Source organism: Cherax quadricarinatus, chromosome 9, assembly GCF_038502225.1.
Source record: "Cherax quadricarinatus isolate ZL_2023a chromosome 9, ASM3850222v1, whole genome shotgun sequence".
Taxonomy (NCBI): domain Eukaryota; kingdom Metazoa; phylum Arthropoda; class Malacostraca; order Decapoda; family Parastacidae; genus Cherax; species Cherax quadricarinatus.
Genome location: NC_091300.1, coordinates 59,265,547 through 59,281,344, shown reverse-complemented (window position 1 = coordinate 59,281,344; position 15,798 = coordinate 59,265,547). Strand labels below are relative to the sequence as shown.

The 15,798-nt window shown below is 41.4% G+C and overlaps 1 protein-coding gene across 1 annotated transcript in view; it reads left to right on the top strand.

Moving 5' to 3' along the window:
- LOC128686032 (protein turtle-like) overlaps positions 1-15,798 on the top strand; it is a 660,191-nt gene that overhangs the window by 361,162 nt on the left and 283,231 nt on the right. Inside the window, exon 6 of the mRNA XM_070083444.1 lies at positions 11,872-12,034. Within this exon, the coding sequence (XP_069939545.1) occupies positions 11,872-12,034 (163 nt within the window). The remainder of the gene's footprint in view (positions 1-11,871; positions 12,035-15,798) is intronic.

Below are 15,798 nucleotides of genomic sequence, written 5' to 3'. Positions count from 1 at the left end.
GTCTAAGTGTTTGCTCACGCGTCTTTCTAATCCATCACTATTTCTTCACTAATTCTATACTAATTCTTCACTAATTCTATTCTTATTGTTTTTCCCTAGTTTTCCACTACTTCTACTACTACTACTACTTCTGCTACCTTCTTACTTCTATTTTTATCACTGCTGAATTAATGTTTCTAATACTACTACTACTGCTACTACTACTATTATTATTACTACTACTACTACTACTACTACTACTACTACTACTACTACTATTACTACTCATGCTGCTGCTACTATTATTACTACTACTACTACTACTACTGCTACTACTACTATTTCTACTACTACTACTACTATTACTACTACTACTAGTACTACTACTACTACTACTGTAATAAAGTTGGTAGAATTACCGACAATATGTAAAGTAAAAGGACACAAGTGCAACTAATGTGACATTTATTATGGCAACGTTTCGCTCTCCAGGAGCTTTATCAAGCCATTACAAACAATACATGGACACAGAGGGTATATAAAGGCTCAGAGTGAGGTGAATACTAGTGAGGTACCATTTCGATGTTCACTAGTGGTAGTAGTAGTAGTAGTAGTAGTGGTAGTGACAAAAGTAATACAATATGGTAGAGCAATTAATTCGTACATGAGTAAAAGGATATAAAAGCTATTACTTGGGTAACATAAAAATAGGTTGGACAAATATAAACTGGAATGAGGCAGGTTGTTTCAGTGTTCACTCTCTGTGCTTTGTGTAGTATAACAGGAGAGACTATGTGATGGCAGGGTTTACTGTTTTCAGGAGGATTCTTGCTAAGACTTCGGAGATGGTGAAGCTGCCGTTGTTTTGTTTAATTGTATTCGAAACAGCGATCAGTGCTGATTCAAGGCACTTGCGTGTGCGGAAATTAGTTTCTTTTATCACTAATTGGGCGTCTCTGAATTTCATAAGATGATTGGTGGAATTTCGGTGTTGTACACAGGCGTTGTTTAAGTTGTCGTTCCTACATGCGTATATGTGTTCATTGAGGCGGGTGTCGAGGTTTCTTGCTGTTTCACCTACGTAGATCTTGTCACAGCCTCCACAGGGTATAGTGTAAACTCCTGCATTGACTGGTTCGTGGTGCTTGGGTTTTTTCCTGGTTAGATCCTTTATTGAAGTGGTAGAAGCGATGGCGACTCTGGTGTTAGCTTGTGAAAGTACTTTTGAGACGTTTAGTGCAACCTGGCTGTTGGGAAGAATTATAACTTTGTTGGGAGCGGTGTTGATGCGTGGAGAATTGATGATCTGAAGAGCTCTTTTCTTGCAGTCTTTGATGAAAAAAGAAGGAAATTGTAACTCAGTGAATGTTTGGTGAATGTAAGTACATTCCTCGTCAAGAAACTCAGGACTACAAATTCGGTATGCTCTTAGGAAAAACCCGATGATGATGCCTCTTTTGGTCTTGGTATCTTGACTGGAATAGAAGTGTGTGAGATCATTTTTATTGGTGGGTTTCCGATAAACTTGAAATCTTAGGTTGTTGTCTACTTTGTGAATGAGGACGTCGAGGAAAGGTAGCTTGTCATTGGACTCTTCTTCTAGTGTAAACTGAATCGCTGGTTCAACTGCGTTGAGCCTTGCCTGAGGATCCCGTACATCAAAACGTTTTGGAGTTATTACGAGGACATCGTCCACGTAACGTAACCAAGTGACGCTTGAAGGGATGATGTTGGCGAAGTGTTCGGACTCTAGGTGTTCCATGTATAAGTTGGCTAGGACGGCACTTATTGGGGACCCCATTCCCATGCCGTAGGTTTGTTTGTAGAGCTTGTTATTGAAGGAAAAACAGTTGAAGTTAACACAGAGTTCAATCAAGTCAACAAAATCTCCGGGAGGTAAAGGAAGATTAAGGTCCTGGTTGACTTTACGTCGTAGAACCTCGATGGCTTTTTTGGTAGGTACTTTTGTGAAGAGGGAAGTCACATCCAAACTGCTTAGTTTCTTGTTACGGATGGAGAGGTTACGGATGCGGTTGAGAAGGTCGCCTGAGTGTTTAAGATGAGCGGGGCTGATGGTCCCCAGAAGGCAGGAAAGATGTTTGGCAAGAACTCCGGCTAGTTTGTGTGGAGCACTGCCTATTCCTGACGTGATTGGTCTGAGAGGAATATTGTGTTTATGGGTCTTGGGTAAACCATACATGTGTGCTGGTTTAGGGTTGCTTGGTAACAAGTACAGAAGTTTGTTCCCTTCTCTAGTGCGTTTGAGTCTGGGACTCAAATTTACCACCAACATACGCAAACCTAACTATCAACTCAATCTTGTTACCAGGAACCATAGACACAGTGACAGCAACTTCCAGAAGGGTTATATACAGGGCCTTCTCACTGCAGCTTTATGTGAACATTCTTCTAATCTTCCTAGAAGATACATCACTGCCCTTAAGGACCTCGCCAACGACCCCAACATTATCGTCACCACCGCCGACAAAGGAGGTGGAGTCGTCATACTCAACACCAGTGACTACAACACTAAAATGATGGACCTTTTGAACGATCAATCTACATACGAACCAATCAGCACTCAACAGTGGGAGACGCTCACCAAAGACTTTCTATACAAAACCAGACAAATACTCAAACGCACTAGAGAAGGGAACAAACTTCTGTACTTGTTACCAAGCAACCCTAAACCAGCACACATGTATGGTTTACCCAAGACCCATAAACACAATATTCCTCTCAGACCAATCACGTCAGGAATAGGCAGTGCTCCACACAAACTAGCCGGAGTTCTTGCCAAACATCTTTCCTGCCTTCTGGGGACCATCAGCCCCGCTCATCTTAAACACTCAGGCGACCTTCTCAACCGCATCCATAACCTCTCCATCCGTAACAAGAAACTAAGCAGTTTGGATGTGACTTCCCTCTTCACAAAAGTACCTACCAAAAAAGCCATCGAGGTTCTACGACGTAAAGTCAACCAGGACCTTAATCTTCCTTTACCTCCCGGAGATTTTGTTGACTTGATTGAACTCTGTGTTAACTTCAACTGTTTTTCCTTCAATAACAAGCTCTACAAACAAACCTACGGCATGGGAATGGGGTCCCCAATAAGTGCCGTCCTAGCCAACTTATACATGGAACACCTAGAGTCCGAACACTTCGCCAACATCATCCCTTCAAGCGTCACTTGGTTACGTTACGTGGACGATGTCCTCGTAATAACTCCAAAACGTTTTGATGTACGGGATCTTCAGGCAAGGCTCAACGCAGTTGAACCAGCGATTCAGTTTACACTAGAAGAAGAGTCCAATGACAAGCTACCTTTCCTCGACGTCCTCATTCACAAAGTAGACAACAACCTAAGATTTCAAGTTTATCGGAAACCCACCAATAAAAATGATCTCACACACTTCTATTCCAGTCAAGATACCAAGACCAAAAGAGGCATCATCATCGGGTTTTTCCTAAGAGCATACCGAATTTTTAGTCCTGAGTTTCTTGACGAGGAATGTACTTACATTCACCAAACATTCACTGAGTTACAATTTCCTTCTTTTTTCATCAAAGACTGCAAGAAAAGAGCTCTTCAGATCATCAATTCTCCACGCATCAACACCGCTCCCAACAAAGTTATAATTCTTCCCAACAGCCAGGTTGCACTAAACGTCTCAAAAGTACTTTCACAAGCTAACACCAGAGTCGCCATCGCTTCTACCACTTCAATAAAGGATCTAACCAGGAAAAAACCCAAGCACCACGAACCAGTCAATGCAGGAGTTTACACTATACCCTGTGGAGGCTGTGACAAGATCTACGTAGGTGAAACAGCAAGAAACCTCGACACCCTCCTCAATGAACACATATACGCATGTAGGAACGACAACTTAAACAACGCCTGTGTACAACACCGAAATTCCACCAATCATCTTATGAAATTCAGAGACGCCCAATTAGTGATAAAAGAAACTAATTTCCGCACACGCAAGTGCCTTGAATCAGCACTGATCGCTGTTTCGAATACAATTAAACAAAACAACGGCAGCTTCACCATCTCCGAAGTCTTAGCAAGAATCCTCCTGAAAACAGTAAACCCTGCCATCACATAGTCTCTCCTGTTATACTACACAAAGCACAGAGAGTGAACACTGAAACAACCTGCCTCATTCCAGTTTATATTTGTCCAACCTATTTTTATGTTACCCAAGTAATAGCTTTTATATCCTTTTACTCATGTACGAATTAATTGCTCTACCATATTGTATTACTTTTGTCACTACCACTACTACTACTACTACTACTACCACTAGTGAACATCGAAATGGTACCTCACTAGTATTCACCTCACTCTGAGCCTTTATATACCCTCTGTGTCCATGTATTGTTTGTAATGGCTTGATAAAGCTCCTGGAGAGCGAAACGTTGCCATAATAAATGTCACATTAGTTGCACTTGTGTCCTTTTACTTTACATACTACTACTACTACTACTACTACTACTACTACTACTACTACTACTACTACTACTACTACTACTACTGCTGCTACTACTACTACTACTACTACTACTACTACTACTACACGAGCTCTCAACCATTTGGTCAGTAACAGGACATCGTCATCATAGTTGCACAGAGGAGAGGCCCTGAACACCACTATTAACAATGGGAAATAAAGTCTGCTGAATAACACTAACATTTACCAACATGTACCAGAACTACTACTTATAGATAACACAAAAACAATCCAGGAGAGAACTTGCAAAATCCTAGGGAAAGTTGCACATTTCCATGAGCTACATTAGACAACAAGCCTAACATTCCTCTCCGTTCTTTCCAACTATTTTACCAGTCATCTCTATGGTCGTATTAGCTTCATGAGCCCTGCAACCTTGAACATTTCAGTCATATTGTCTCGTATATGACATCAACGTCAGGGATAAATACATAACTTAATTCGCTATAACATCACTATTCAGCTGTGTCCAAACTACTGCAGCCATCGATTTGCTCAGGAAGAACACTCACTGGATCAACCTGCCTCTACCTAAGCAGGATTTCACTGATTAGATCGAGCTATGTTTGAACTTCATTAACTTCATCTATGACCACAACTTCTACCCACAGTGTTTCAGTATGGCAATGGGTAGCTACAGTAGTAGCGAGTTGGCCATCAACTTAAAAGACAAGTTTTCCACCATGATTCCATATATCATAATATGTTTACGATACGTTGATAATATCCTGGTGTTCTACCCAGTATTCAAAATCTTCTCAGACCAATCAACATAGTTTAGACTAGTTAAATTTACTTTATAACTCGAAGAAAAGGGTCATCTCTCTTTCACAGACATTCTTCTAAGAAGGACATCTGACAGTCACAGCCTCTCTTTTAAAGTGTGCTATAATCCTACCAAAACGGTGACCTAATTTGTTTCTACTCACAGTACTACACATGCTCGAAGAGGGGAGCAGATTTGATTCTTCTTTTAAGAGCCCTTCGCATATCCAGTCTTATTTACCTCGATGAAAAATGTTCCTGCATCTTGCAAACTGTCATTTGTATTCACTTTCCAGCAATCTTCATCCACAACTAAAGGCGATGAGCACAGCACTGTTAGGACGCACTACATAGGAGGTACTTGTTCTTCCTGTGTGGTGACGTGGCAACCATCACTTTTGGAGGACTTGCTAATAGTGACATCAAAGTAGCAAGAATAGACACTATGTCTACCAAAGATCTTTCCAGAATGCGATTTATTGTCATATTTTCAGTGTCTGCTGCTGGTGTTTACACTGTCCCTTCCAAAGATTGACAAGAAATATATGGGAGAAACTTCTTCAAATCTGTATTAGGATCAACGAACATAAATATGCTTATAACAAGAATGATCAGATTAATAGTTGCGTGTTACACAGACGCTGAGAAGCATTTGATGAAGTGGAACGAAGCCTTTCTCATCAAGGAAACATTTACAGTCGAAGATATGGAGAAAGTTGGCCTTTGTGCCAATATACGTTAGCACCAGGGCTTCCTAAAAGCACTTCATCCCATCCGCGGCGAGACATTAAACAGCGTAACATTAACTGTCTCCTTACGTAACCATCTCATATATATTTGCCTATAAAACATCTTTCTCATTCCCTCGTATATCTGTAGTGAACAAGGTCTGTGACTACCACACGTCGGTACCATATGCCAGGTTTATCACTAAACTTCTGATCACTGAGTGATGTTAGATTGAGAGAGGCTACAGTCTTCTGATGGAGGAGTGGAAAGAGAATTGTTTGATAGTTACGGTAAGAGGAGCAGGAAAGTAGTGATATATATTGCTCCTTCAGCCTTTTAATGGTGGTGTGAGGCTAATATTATCTTATCTTTGAGTGGAGCGAGAATCAACTGATAGTAGACTGGGGCTAAAAGCTTCCGATGGTGGAATGGTGGAATGGAGCGATAATCTGAGAGAGTGAGACTAGATTCTTCTGATACGGGAGTTATGAGAGAGAGAGAGCTGATGTAGGAAACAGACCTTAGTTTGCATATAAAGTCAGGAACGTTATCTTAACCTTGTAAAATTCTGTGTAAAAACAACGAGAGCGAGAGAGAGAGAGAGAGAGAGAGAGAGAGAGAGAGAGAGAGAGAGAGAGAGAGAGAGAGAGTGGATGAATCCAAAGATAGCTGTGTAGTAGTAGTAGTATTGACATTCTGGTGTTTTCGACCGAGTATGGCACCAGGGACTCTTAGCACAACTGCAACGCATTGGGAATTGCAGGCTCCTTACCGTAGTTCGCAAGACATCCTATTGGTGCAAGTGTTCCTAATGGAAGTGTGCTTGCGTCATTGTTTTGGAATGTTAACTTCAATGACCTCCCTCATCTCATCCCAAAATCCCTTGCATATACAGATGAATGAACTTTGATAGTTACTTATACACCAATCACTAGCTTACATGTATATAAACCTGGTGTAAACGGTGGCAGGTCACATTTGCTCATGAGAAAACAAAAATGCTGATAGTCTCTAGGCACCATGATGGTAATGTTGGAGCAGTGGTAAGAATGAATGGGAGAGTGTTGGTACCCGGGAACAAAGTTGATGTCCTTGGTGTGAAATTTGACTCCAAAGTTATCATGAAGAACCATGTTGTAAATCTTGCAAACAAGGAGGCCAGGAAGCTTACAGCACTTCGACGTATCTCGCATCTGCTCGACAGTAGAGGTTGTAAGATTCTATACGAGGCACAAGTACGCACACACCTTGAGTATGCTCCACTTTCTTGGATTGCTACCCTCTTTCTCATCTGCAGAGGAATGTGGGTGGCTTTACTGTTATGTAGAAGACCAATATTGTCAGAGTACGGCACATGGCTCCACTTCGAAGATAGCAAGAAGTGAGCTTCTACACAAGACGGGCACCAAGCGGCAAGTTCACTCAGACTGTACCCTTCTCAGGAACATCACTCGAGTCATCATTTATTCCTAGGATGACTCGAGTCTGGAAGATGTTCATACAGCATATCAACGAAATATAATCAACTGGTCAAATGAAACTGCTGGTCCACAGATGGCTTGACCTTCATCCTGTTCCCTACTTGTAGGTTTCATAACAATAAAAATACTTTCAAATGAGCTGATGTAGGTAACAGCTCTTAGCTTGTCAATAAAGTTAGGAATCCTTACTCTAACCTCGTATAATTATGTGTGAAAGAGATAGAGACACAGAGGTCGGGGTAGGAACTATTATAGTTTGCTCCACAAACTGGAATTAGGTCATGCCCAAGGATTAGGCATGACCTACTTCCACATTGGACAAATGTGATACCACCTACGACTGCTGCACCTCTCCTGTCTACAGTATATAAGCTACTTCTCCGCACATATCCTGTAATCTTTTCAAGATTGATAGACTGACCACATCGACTCAAGGCTGAGGGACTGATTACCTCAATATTCCTCCTGTTCTTCACCATTCTCCTTTGTATGGACTGATGAAGCCACTGTGTGGCGAAACTTTTCCTCATTAAAGATACCCAAGTGTTGCACATGTGTCTAATTTATCAACTTGTCGGTTCTCTGAACTATTCATCTACATAGAACATACTTCATGATTAAGTATAATAACAGGCACATACATGCACATTTTCTCACAAATTCTGGACTTGCTGTAGGAAACTTCCTCACAGATTCTCTCTTTCACTCTACCTCTGTCTGTCTCTCTCTCTGTCTGTCTCTCTCTCTCTCTCTCTCTCTCTCTCTCTCTCCATCTATCTTGTTTTTTACACAGTGATTATCACAAGGTTAGGTTAAGAGTTCTATTATTTATAAGCTACGAACAGATGAAGTAGAAGCCATATGTTGCCAGCGACTTCATTTGGTGAGTTGACTTTATATAATGGATGTCATTATGATGTACAAACATGAGCCAGAATCTAGTCAATCTAGGAAAGAAATTTCTCAGATGAAGTGATGTTCTTGACGCTTCCAGCCTACCAGGGCAGACGTGTTTCTGTGTCCCTCTTGTAATAACAACTGACTATATGAACTCAAGTTAAGTCAGTGAATAAACGAAAGGGTGGGCGAAGGGCATAAATCGCGATCTGCAAATTGACAGTTCAGCCATAATGTAGTTCCTGTTTGATGTTCGTCTTTTTGTGTAGAAGTTGTGTTCTTGCTGTCCTCGAAGCGGAGCCAAGTGTAGTCCATTGACAACATTGGCCTTGTACATAACAGTAAGGATACCCATATCCTTGAGATGTTGAATGCTCTGTTGAAATGACAGATTTGTCCAGGATGGGTTAAGGTGAGAGATGAGTCGTCTTCCTCTGTTCTCTGTTTAGTCATGAAGTCGCAGCTGAGACAGAGGGAAGACAGTTCGAGAAAGTGAAGCATTCTCAAAGTGTGAGCTCGCTTAAGTGTCGTACAGTCTTTGAGCATATACTGTCGGGCAGATTCGATATATTCCTCAGTGCTGTTTTGGCCGTCATGTTTGCAAGATTTAGTGGCCTGCAAGATCACTGAAGTAAACATTGCATAACAATGGCTCAGGCACACTTCCCTGCAGAACACTAATAGCAGTTGAGGTTCTTGTTGAGTCTGTCCCATTGAGAATCACTCTTAGAACGTAATCACTAAGGAGGCATAGTGCATGGCCAGAAACTCCTAGTGTTTGAAGTACTACCACCATGCTCTTACGAAAGATCCAGCAAAGTCCCGTGCTACTACACAGCTAATCTTGGATTCATTAGGCGACTAATGCTACATAGTGGAATGGATTAACACCAGATCAGTTGTTTAGTGATCTTTCCTGAAGCCATACTGACGGTTGCAAAGAAAGGAGTGGTTGTCGGGAACGCTGTTACCTCCCGTGAGATTATTTTCTGAAGAATCTTGCCAGTGATTTTATTAGTGACATTACTCTGTAATTATTGATTGATTCTCTGCTCTTCTTTTTCTGAACACAGACTACATTTGCCTCTTGCTACAGAGAAGGCCATATGCGCTGTGCTAGGCAGTGCTGATAGAGGCGAGTCATAGGTAATGCTAACTGGTCTGCACTTCTACTCAGCAATGTTAGGCTCGTTTTATCTGGGCACACAGCCTTTACTTTGCTCTTGAGGGGTTTATATAGAAGTAATACGTCATTCCACCTTTATTATCACATATGACAAAATTCATGCAGCTAGCAACAGAGGTTCCCTTACTGTATCAGGAAGTTACAAATTGACAGAAGAGGTTTCAACGAAAAGGTCAGTTTTCTTATAACTGCTAATAGAGATAGTCCCATCCTTCAGATGCTGATGTGAAAGAATTTTAGTATGTAAATTACCTTCTCGTACTTTGACAAAGGATCGCTAAGTTTAGGACACCCGCTCTTCCTAATTGCAGTTTGTTTTTTGTGTCAGCCGCTCATCTAGAGATGGTTCATTCTGGGGTATTTTCCATTTGGCGACAGTTCGGCTTGTGCAGGTTCCTGTTACAGATACTGCGATACCTCTTATTCGTTCTCCAAGCTTTGCACTTAGCAGTAGCGGTCTCCCGACAACGTAGTCCCAACCAAGGCTGTTACTGAAGAATTCGTCGTACTGTCGGTGAGGGATGTATTAGTGTTGGAGATTAAGGACATGTTTACTAATGGCATTTGCTTGGTTATCAGTATCACCTTGAAGAAGAGCATTCCATGAACAGTATACATGAACAGTATACAGTACCGACATGCCAGTATATAAGCGCCAGCCTTCTTGCCTGTGCTCCAGATTCTTCACGACTACGGTGCTCTTCACACCAACTCCAAGGCTGAGGGACTGATTGCCTCATCTTTTGTATATAGTTCTATTGTCTTCAAATTATGTCCTAGAATTTGTATTGATAAAGTCACTGGATGGCGAAACGTCTACATTAAAGATACCCAGATGTTGCATATGTGTCCAGTTTTAAAAACTGGTAACGCTCCACGAGCTTTATCAAGCCGTTAATAGCTTGATGAAGCTCCTGGAGAGCGAAACGTTGGCAAATTAAAACTAAAAACTGTTTCATACCTCAGTTCAATTAAAACCTTTTTTACTATTATCAAACATAAATAGGGAACAGGATGAAGTCTGAGGCAATCTGTGGCCCACCAATTTCAATTGGTCAGTTTATTTTATCTCACTGTTGTCATTCAGGGAATGAATGATCTCACAAGAAGTGATATTCTTGAGAGAGGTACAGCCACATTACAGTTATTTGCTGCCCATCTTCGTGTGTCGAATCTGCCTTCTTGCTGTTCACGAAGTGGAACCAAGTGTGATATCTTGACAACAATGGCGTTGTACATAACAGTAAGAACACCTAAATCCCTCAGGTGTTGAAGGTTCTGCTAAGAAGATATATCTCTTGAGGCGTCTTGCTCAGTTTTCTATTCTTTCAAGAAGTCGTAGATGTCACTGAGAGTGTTATTGTGTCTATAAAGTCTTGAAGCCTCTGTTGTAGAGCAGGTACAGGATACACATTAGTGCTGCTAGCTTCTTGGCTGCCTTGCTTACAAAATATACTAGATGGTTATTCAGTCGAAATGGAATTAAATATCACAAATAACCCGCACATAGAAGAGAGGAGCTTACGACGACGTATCGTTCCACTCACGGTATTGTGCCTCTTTTTGTTATTAAATATCACCCCTACGATATACAACTTATCACCAGACTTAACACTCTTCTATTCATTCTTATCGCTGCTCCAGCATTATCATTACCATTATGGTACTTAGAGACCATCATTATTTGTCTTTTCATAAAAGCAAATGTAGCCTTTCATCGCATTCCCCAGACTGATGTAGATGTCAGTCGGTGATTGATGTAACCGGAAGCATCTGCCATTTACTCTCCTCGATAAGTAAATGTCAGAGTACAGTCACCTGCATAAGGAAGGGATTCTGGGACGAGTTGAAGGTTAATGAAACAGACATTCTATAACAATCGACCAAGAACACTACCCAGCGATACACTAGCTCTGATTGTGTCTTGTTTTTGTTCTACTGTGAACTATTTTTAGAGATCTAGCTTGAAGGTAGCCACTAAGAAGGCACAGAGCAGAGCCAGAGACTCCTAGTGCTTGTAGTTGTGCTGAGAGAGCCATCAATGTTCAGTGCTACTACACAGCTAATGTTGGATTTATTCAGCTACTGGTGACACTTAATGGAGAGGTTTAAGAGCAAATTAACAGCAGAGCGATCTTTTTTTCTCTGTCTCTATCTGTCTCTCTTTCTCTCTATCTTTTTCTGTCTGTCTGTCTGTCTGTCTGTCTGTCTGTCTGTCTGTCTGTCTGTTTGTCTCTCTCTCTCTCTCTCTCTCTCTCTCTCTCTCTCTCTCTCTCTCTCTCTCTCTCTCTCTCACCCCTACTTTCTCCACCTCTGACAGGTTCTGGATGCTACTGTGGAGTCTCGGTCCTCAGCGATAACTGAGAACCAGCTCGGTTTGTTACGTTTGTCAAGGACCTTCCACAACGCTGTCCTCACTTGCTACGCCTCCAATAACAACATTACCTCGCCTGCTCAAGCCTCCATCACCGTCACCATGAATCGTAAGTTGTACACTTCTTTCAAGCGCTTTGTCAAGATTTTATTCTGTGTTACGGTGTGTTGTTTGTACGATGAGGTGATGTGGTTGTATGTTATTATTTTATGTCTTAGTGTCGCAGAATTGTGCTTGTATTTTGCAGTTTTGTGTTTATGTATTTACGTTTGTTTGTGCATTACCGTATTTTGTGTGGATATTATGGTGCTCTTTGACAATTATTTTGTGTGGATATTATGGTGCTCTATGACAATTATTTTGTGTGGATATTATGGTGCTCTTTGACAATTATTTTGTGTGGATATTATGGTGCTCTATGACAATTATTTTGTGTGGATATTATGGTGCTCTTTGACAATTATTTTGTGTGGATATTATGGTGCTCTTTGACAATTATTTTGTGTGGATATTATGGTGCTCTATGACAATTATTTTGTGTGGATATTATGGTGCTCTATGACAATTATTTTGTGTGGATATTATGGTGCTCTATGACAATTATTTTGTGTGGATATTATGGTGCTCTATGACAATTATTTTTTGTGGATATTATGGTGCTCTTTGACAATTATTTTGTGTGGATATTATGGTACTCTTTGCCAATTATTTTGTGTGGATATTATGGTGCTCTATGACAATTATTTTGTGTGGATATTATGGTGCTCTTTGACAATTATTTTGTGTGGATATTATGGTGCTCTTTGACAATTATTTTGTGTGGATATTATGGTGCTCTTTGACAATTATTTTGTGTGGATATTATGGTGCTCTTTGACAATTATTTTGTGTGGATATTATGGTGCTCTTTGCCAATTATTTATTGTTTTTCTATGTTATTTGTGTATGATGGGCGTATCTAAATTTTTTTTGATGTGTCTGTCAGTGATTTGTCAAGACTTGGACAGTCATCGTAGTTCCTACATAAACTAGTATTACCTATCAAAACACGTCGACCAGACGGCCAAAGGTAGGTCCAGACATCTCTCTCCAGTGTCACTGTATTCATGGCATATGAAACTGACATCTAAATAGATGAGGAAAATACATGTGCAACTGTTGGCTATTTTTCTATCGAAGCATTTTGCCTGCTCAGAACATTTCTAAAGTCTATTACAAAGGCGGTTTCAATATTGCACATGTGTATTAGAATTAGTGAGGAAGTAAATAAAAGGTGATTAATCCTTTACCCATCGAAGAAAAAGTAATTTGGAAGAGGTCACTCCCTCAGCTTTGATATTCATTCAGCTCCATAGCCGCGATCAGTCTGAAGCTGTGGAATAAGAATGGAGCCTTGTACACTGTAGCTAGAAGTGAGATGCGGAATCTGGAGATGGCGTCACAGGAGGCGGGTCTTGCTAGTTTAATATAGGCCTTCTGAAATATATTAAATTTTAGCTACAGAATTATGTTATAAAGACAGAAAAATTTAATAATCATAATTTTATGTTAAATTTCTATCTAAACTACACCTTAAGGAGAGAAATATGCAAAATCTTTTAACCTGGTACAGCTGGAGAAGACATATTCTGAACCAAGATACTGATATATTGCTCTCATAAATTTATAATTAAATTAATGGTGTACAATATTGCCATCTCCTACTTTTGCATCTCACTTCTGCCTACAGTATAAAATACTAAATTCGCATGCTCCACAGCACCCTTATAATAGTGCTGCCTCCGCAATAGGGCTGTAAGCCGTACTCTACTTGACTAGAATGCTCACCACGCCATTGTCATAGGCCTGTAAACGATGCATCACTTGTACAAACTCCGACACTCCTTCGCGAGCTAGTGTCAGGACACCATATGGAGAAGACCCAGGTCAGGACCTGTCCTGGCCAACCTACATTATGTGATGCATCAACTTTACATTGTTCTAGGATATGTAGTCGAACACTTACCAGGGACACAACACTCCAGAATTAAGATTCTAAAGCTGAGAAACTAACCAATTCACATTTACTTCTCTACTTCTCCCGAGTCTAATATTTAGATTATCTACATAAATACACAAAAAAAGAACATATCACGCAATGCATATACACACAATCAAATACACATTACCGGACACACACACACACACACACACACACACACACACACACACACACACACACACACACACACACACACACACACACACACACACACACACACACACACACACACACACACACACACACACACACACACACACACACACACACACACACACACACACACACACACGCACACACACACACACACACACACACGAGGAGAGGTTAAGGGAAATCAACCTGACGACACTGGAGGACAGGAGAGATAGGGGGGACATGATAACGAAATACAAAATACTGAGAGGAATTGACAAGGTGGACAAAGACAGGATGTTCCAGAGATTGGACACAGTAACAAGGGGACACAGTTGGAAGCTGAAGACACAGATGAATCACAGGGATGTTAGGAAGTATTTCTTCAGCCACAGAGTAGTCAGTAAGTGGAATAGTTTGGGAAGCGATGTAGTGGAGGCAGGATCCATACATAGCTTTAAGCATGGGTATGATAAAGCTCACGGCTCAGGGAGAGTGACCTAGTAGCGATCAGTGAAGAGGAGGGGCCAGGAGCTCGGACTCGACCCCCGCAACCTCAACTAGGTGAGTACACATACTGGAGTATGCAGCACCAGTTTGGAACCTACACCTGGTAAAGCAAGTCAAGAAATTAGAGAAAGTGCAAAGGTTTGCAACAAGGCTAGTTCCGGAGCTCAGGGGAATGTCCTACGAAGAAAGGTTGAGGGATATCGGACTGACGACATTGGAGGACAGGCGTGTCAGGGGAGACATGATAACGACATACAAAAAACTGCGTGGAATAGACAAGGTGGACAGAGACAGGATGTTCCAGAGATGGGACACAGAAACATGTAGTCAGTATTGGAAACTGAAGACTCAGACGAGTCAGAGGGATGTTAGGAAATATTTCTTCAGTCATAGAGTCGTCACGAAGTGGAATAGCCTAGCAAGTGATGTAGTGGAGGCAGGAACCATACATAGCTTTAAGACGAGGTATGACAAAGCTCAGGAAACAGAGAGAGAGAGAACCTATTAGCGATTAGTGAAGAGGCGGGGCCAGGAGCTGAGTCTCGACCCCTGCAAAAACAATTAGGTGAGTACACACACATACATAGCTTTAAGACGAGGTTTGATAAAGTTCATGGAGCAGGGAGAGAGAGGACCCAGTAGCAATCAGTGAAGAGGTGGAGCCAGGAGCTATGAATCGACCACTGGAACTACAAATAGGTGAGTACACACACACACACACACTGTACACTGTGTATGTTAGGCCCATACTGGAGTATGCAGCACCAGTCTGGAACCCACACCTGGTCAAGCACGTCAAGAAGTTAGAGAAAGTACAAAGGTTTGCAACAAGGCTAGTCCCAGAGCTCAAGGGAATGGCGTACGAGGAAAGGTTAAGGGAAATCGGACTGACGACACTGGAGGACAGAAGGGTCAGGGGAGACATGATAACGACATACAAGATACTGCGGGGAATAGACAAGGTGGACAGAGATAGGATGTTCCAGAGAGGGGACACAGGGACAAGGGGTCACAACTGGAAGCTGAAGACTCAGACGAGTCACAGGGACGTTAGGAAGTATTTCTTCAGTCATAGAGTTGTCAGCAAGTGGAATAGCCTAGCAAGTGAAGTAGTGGAGGCAGGAATCATACATAGTTTTAAGAAGAGGTATGACAAAGCTCAGGAAGCAGAGAGAGAGAGGACCCAG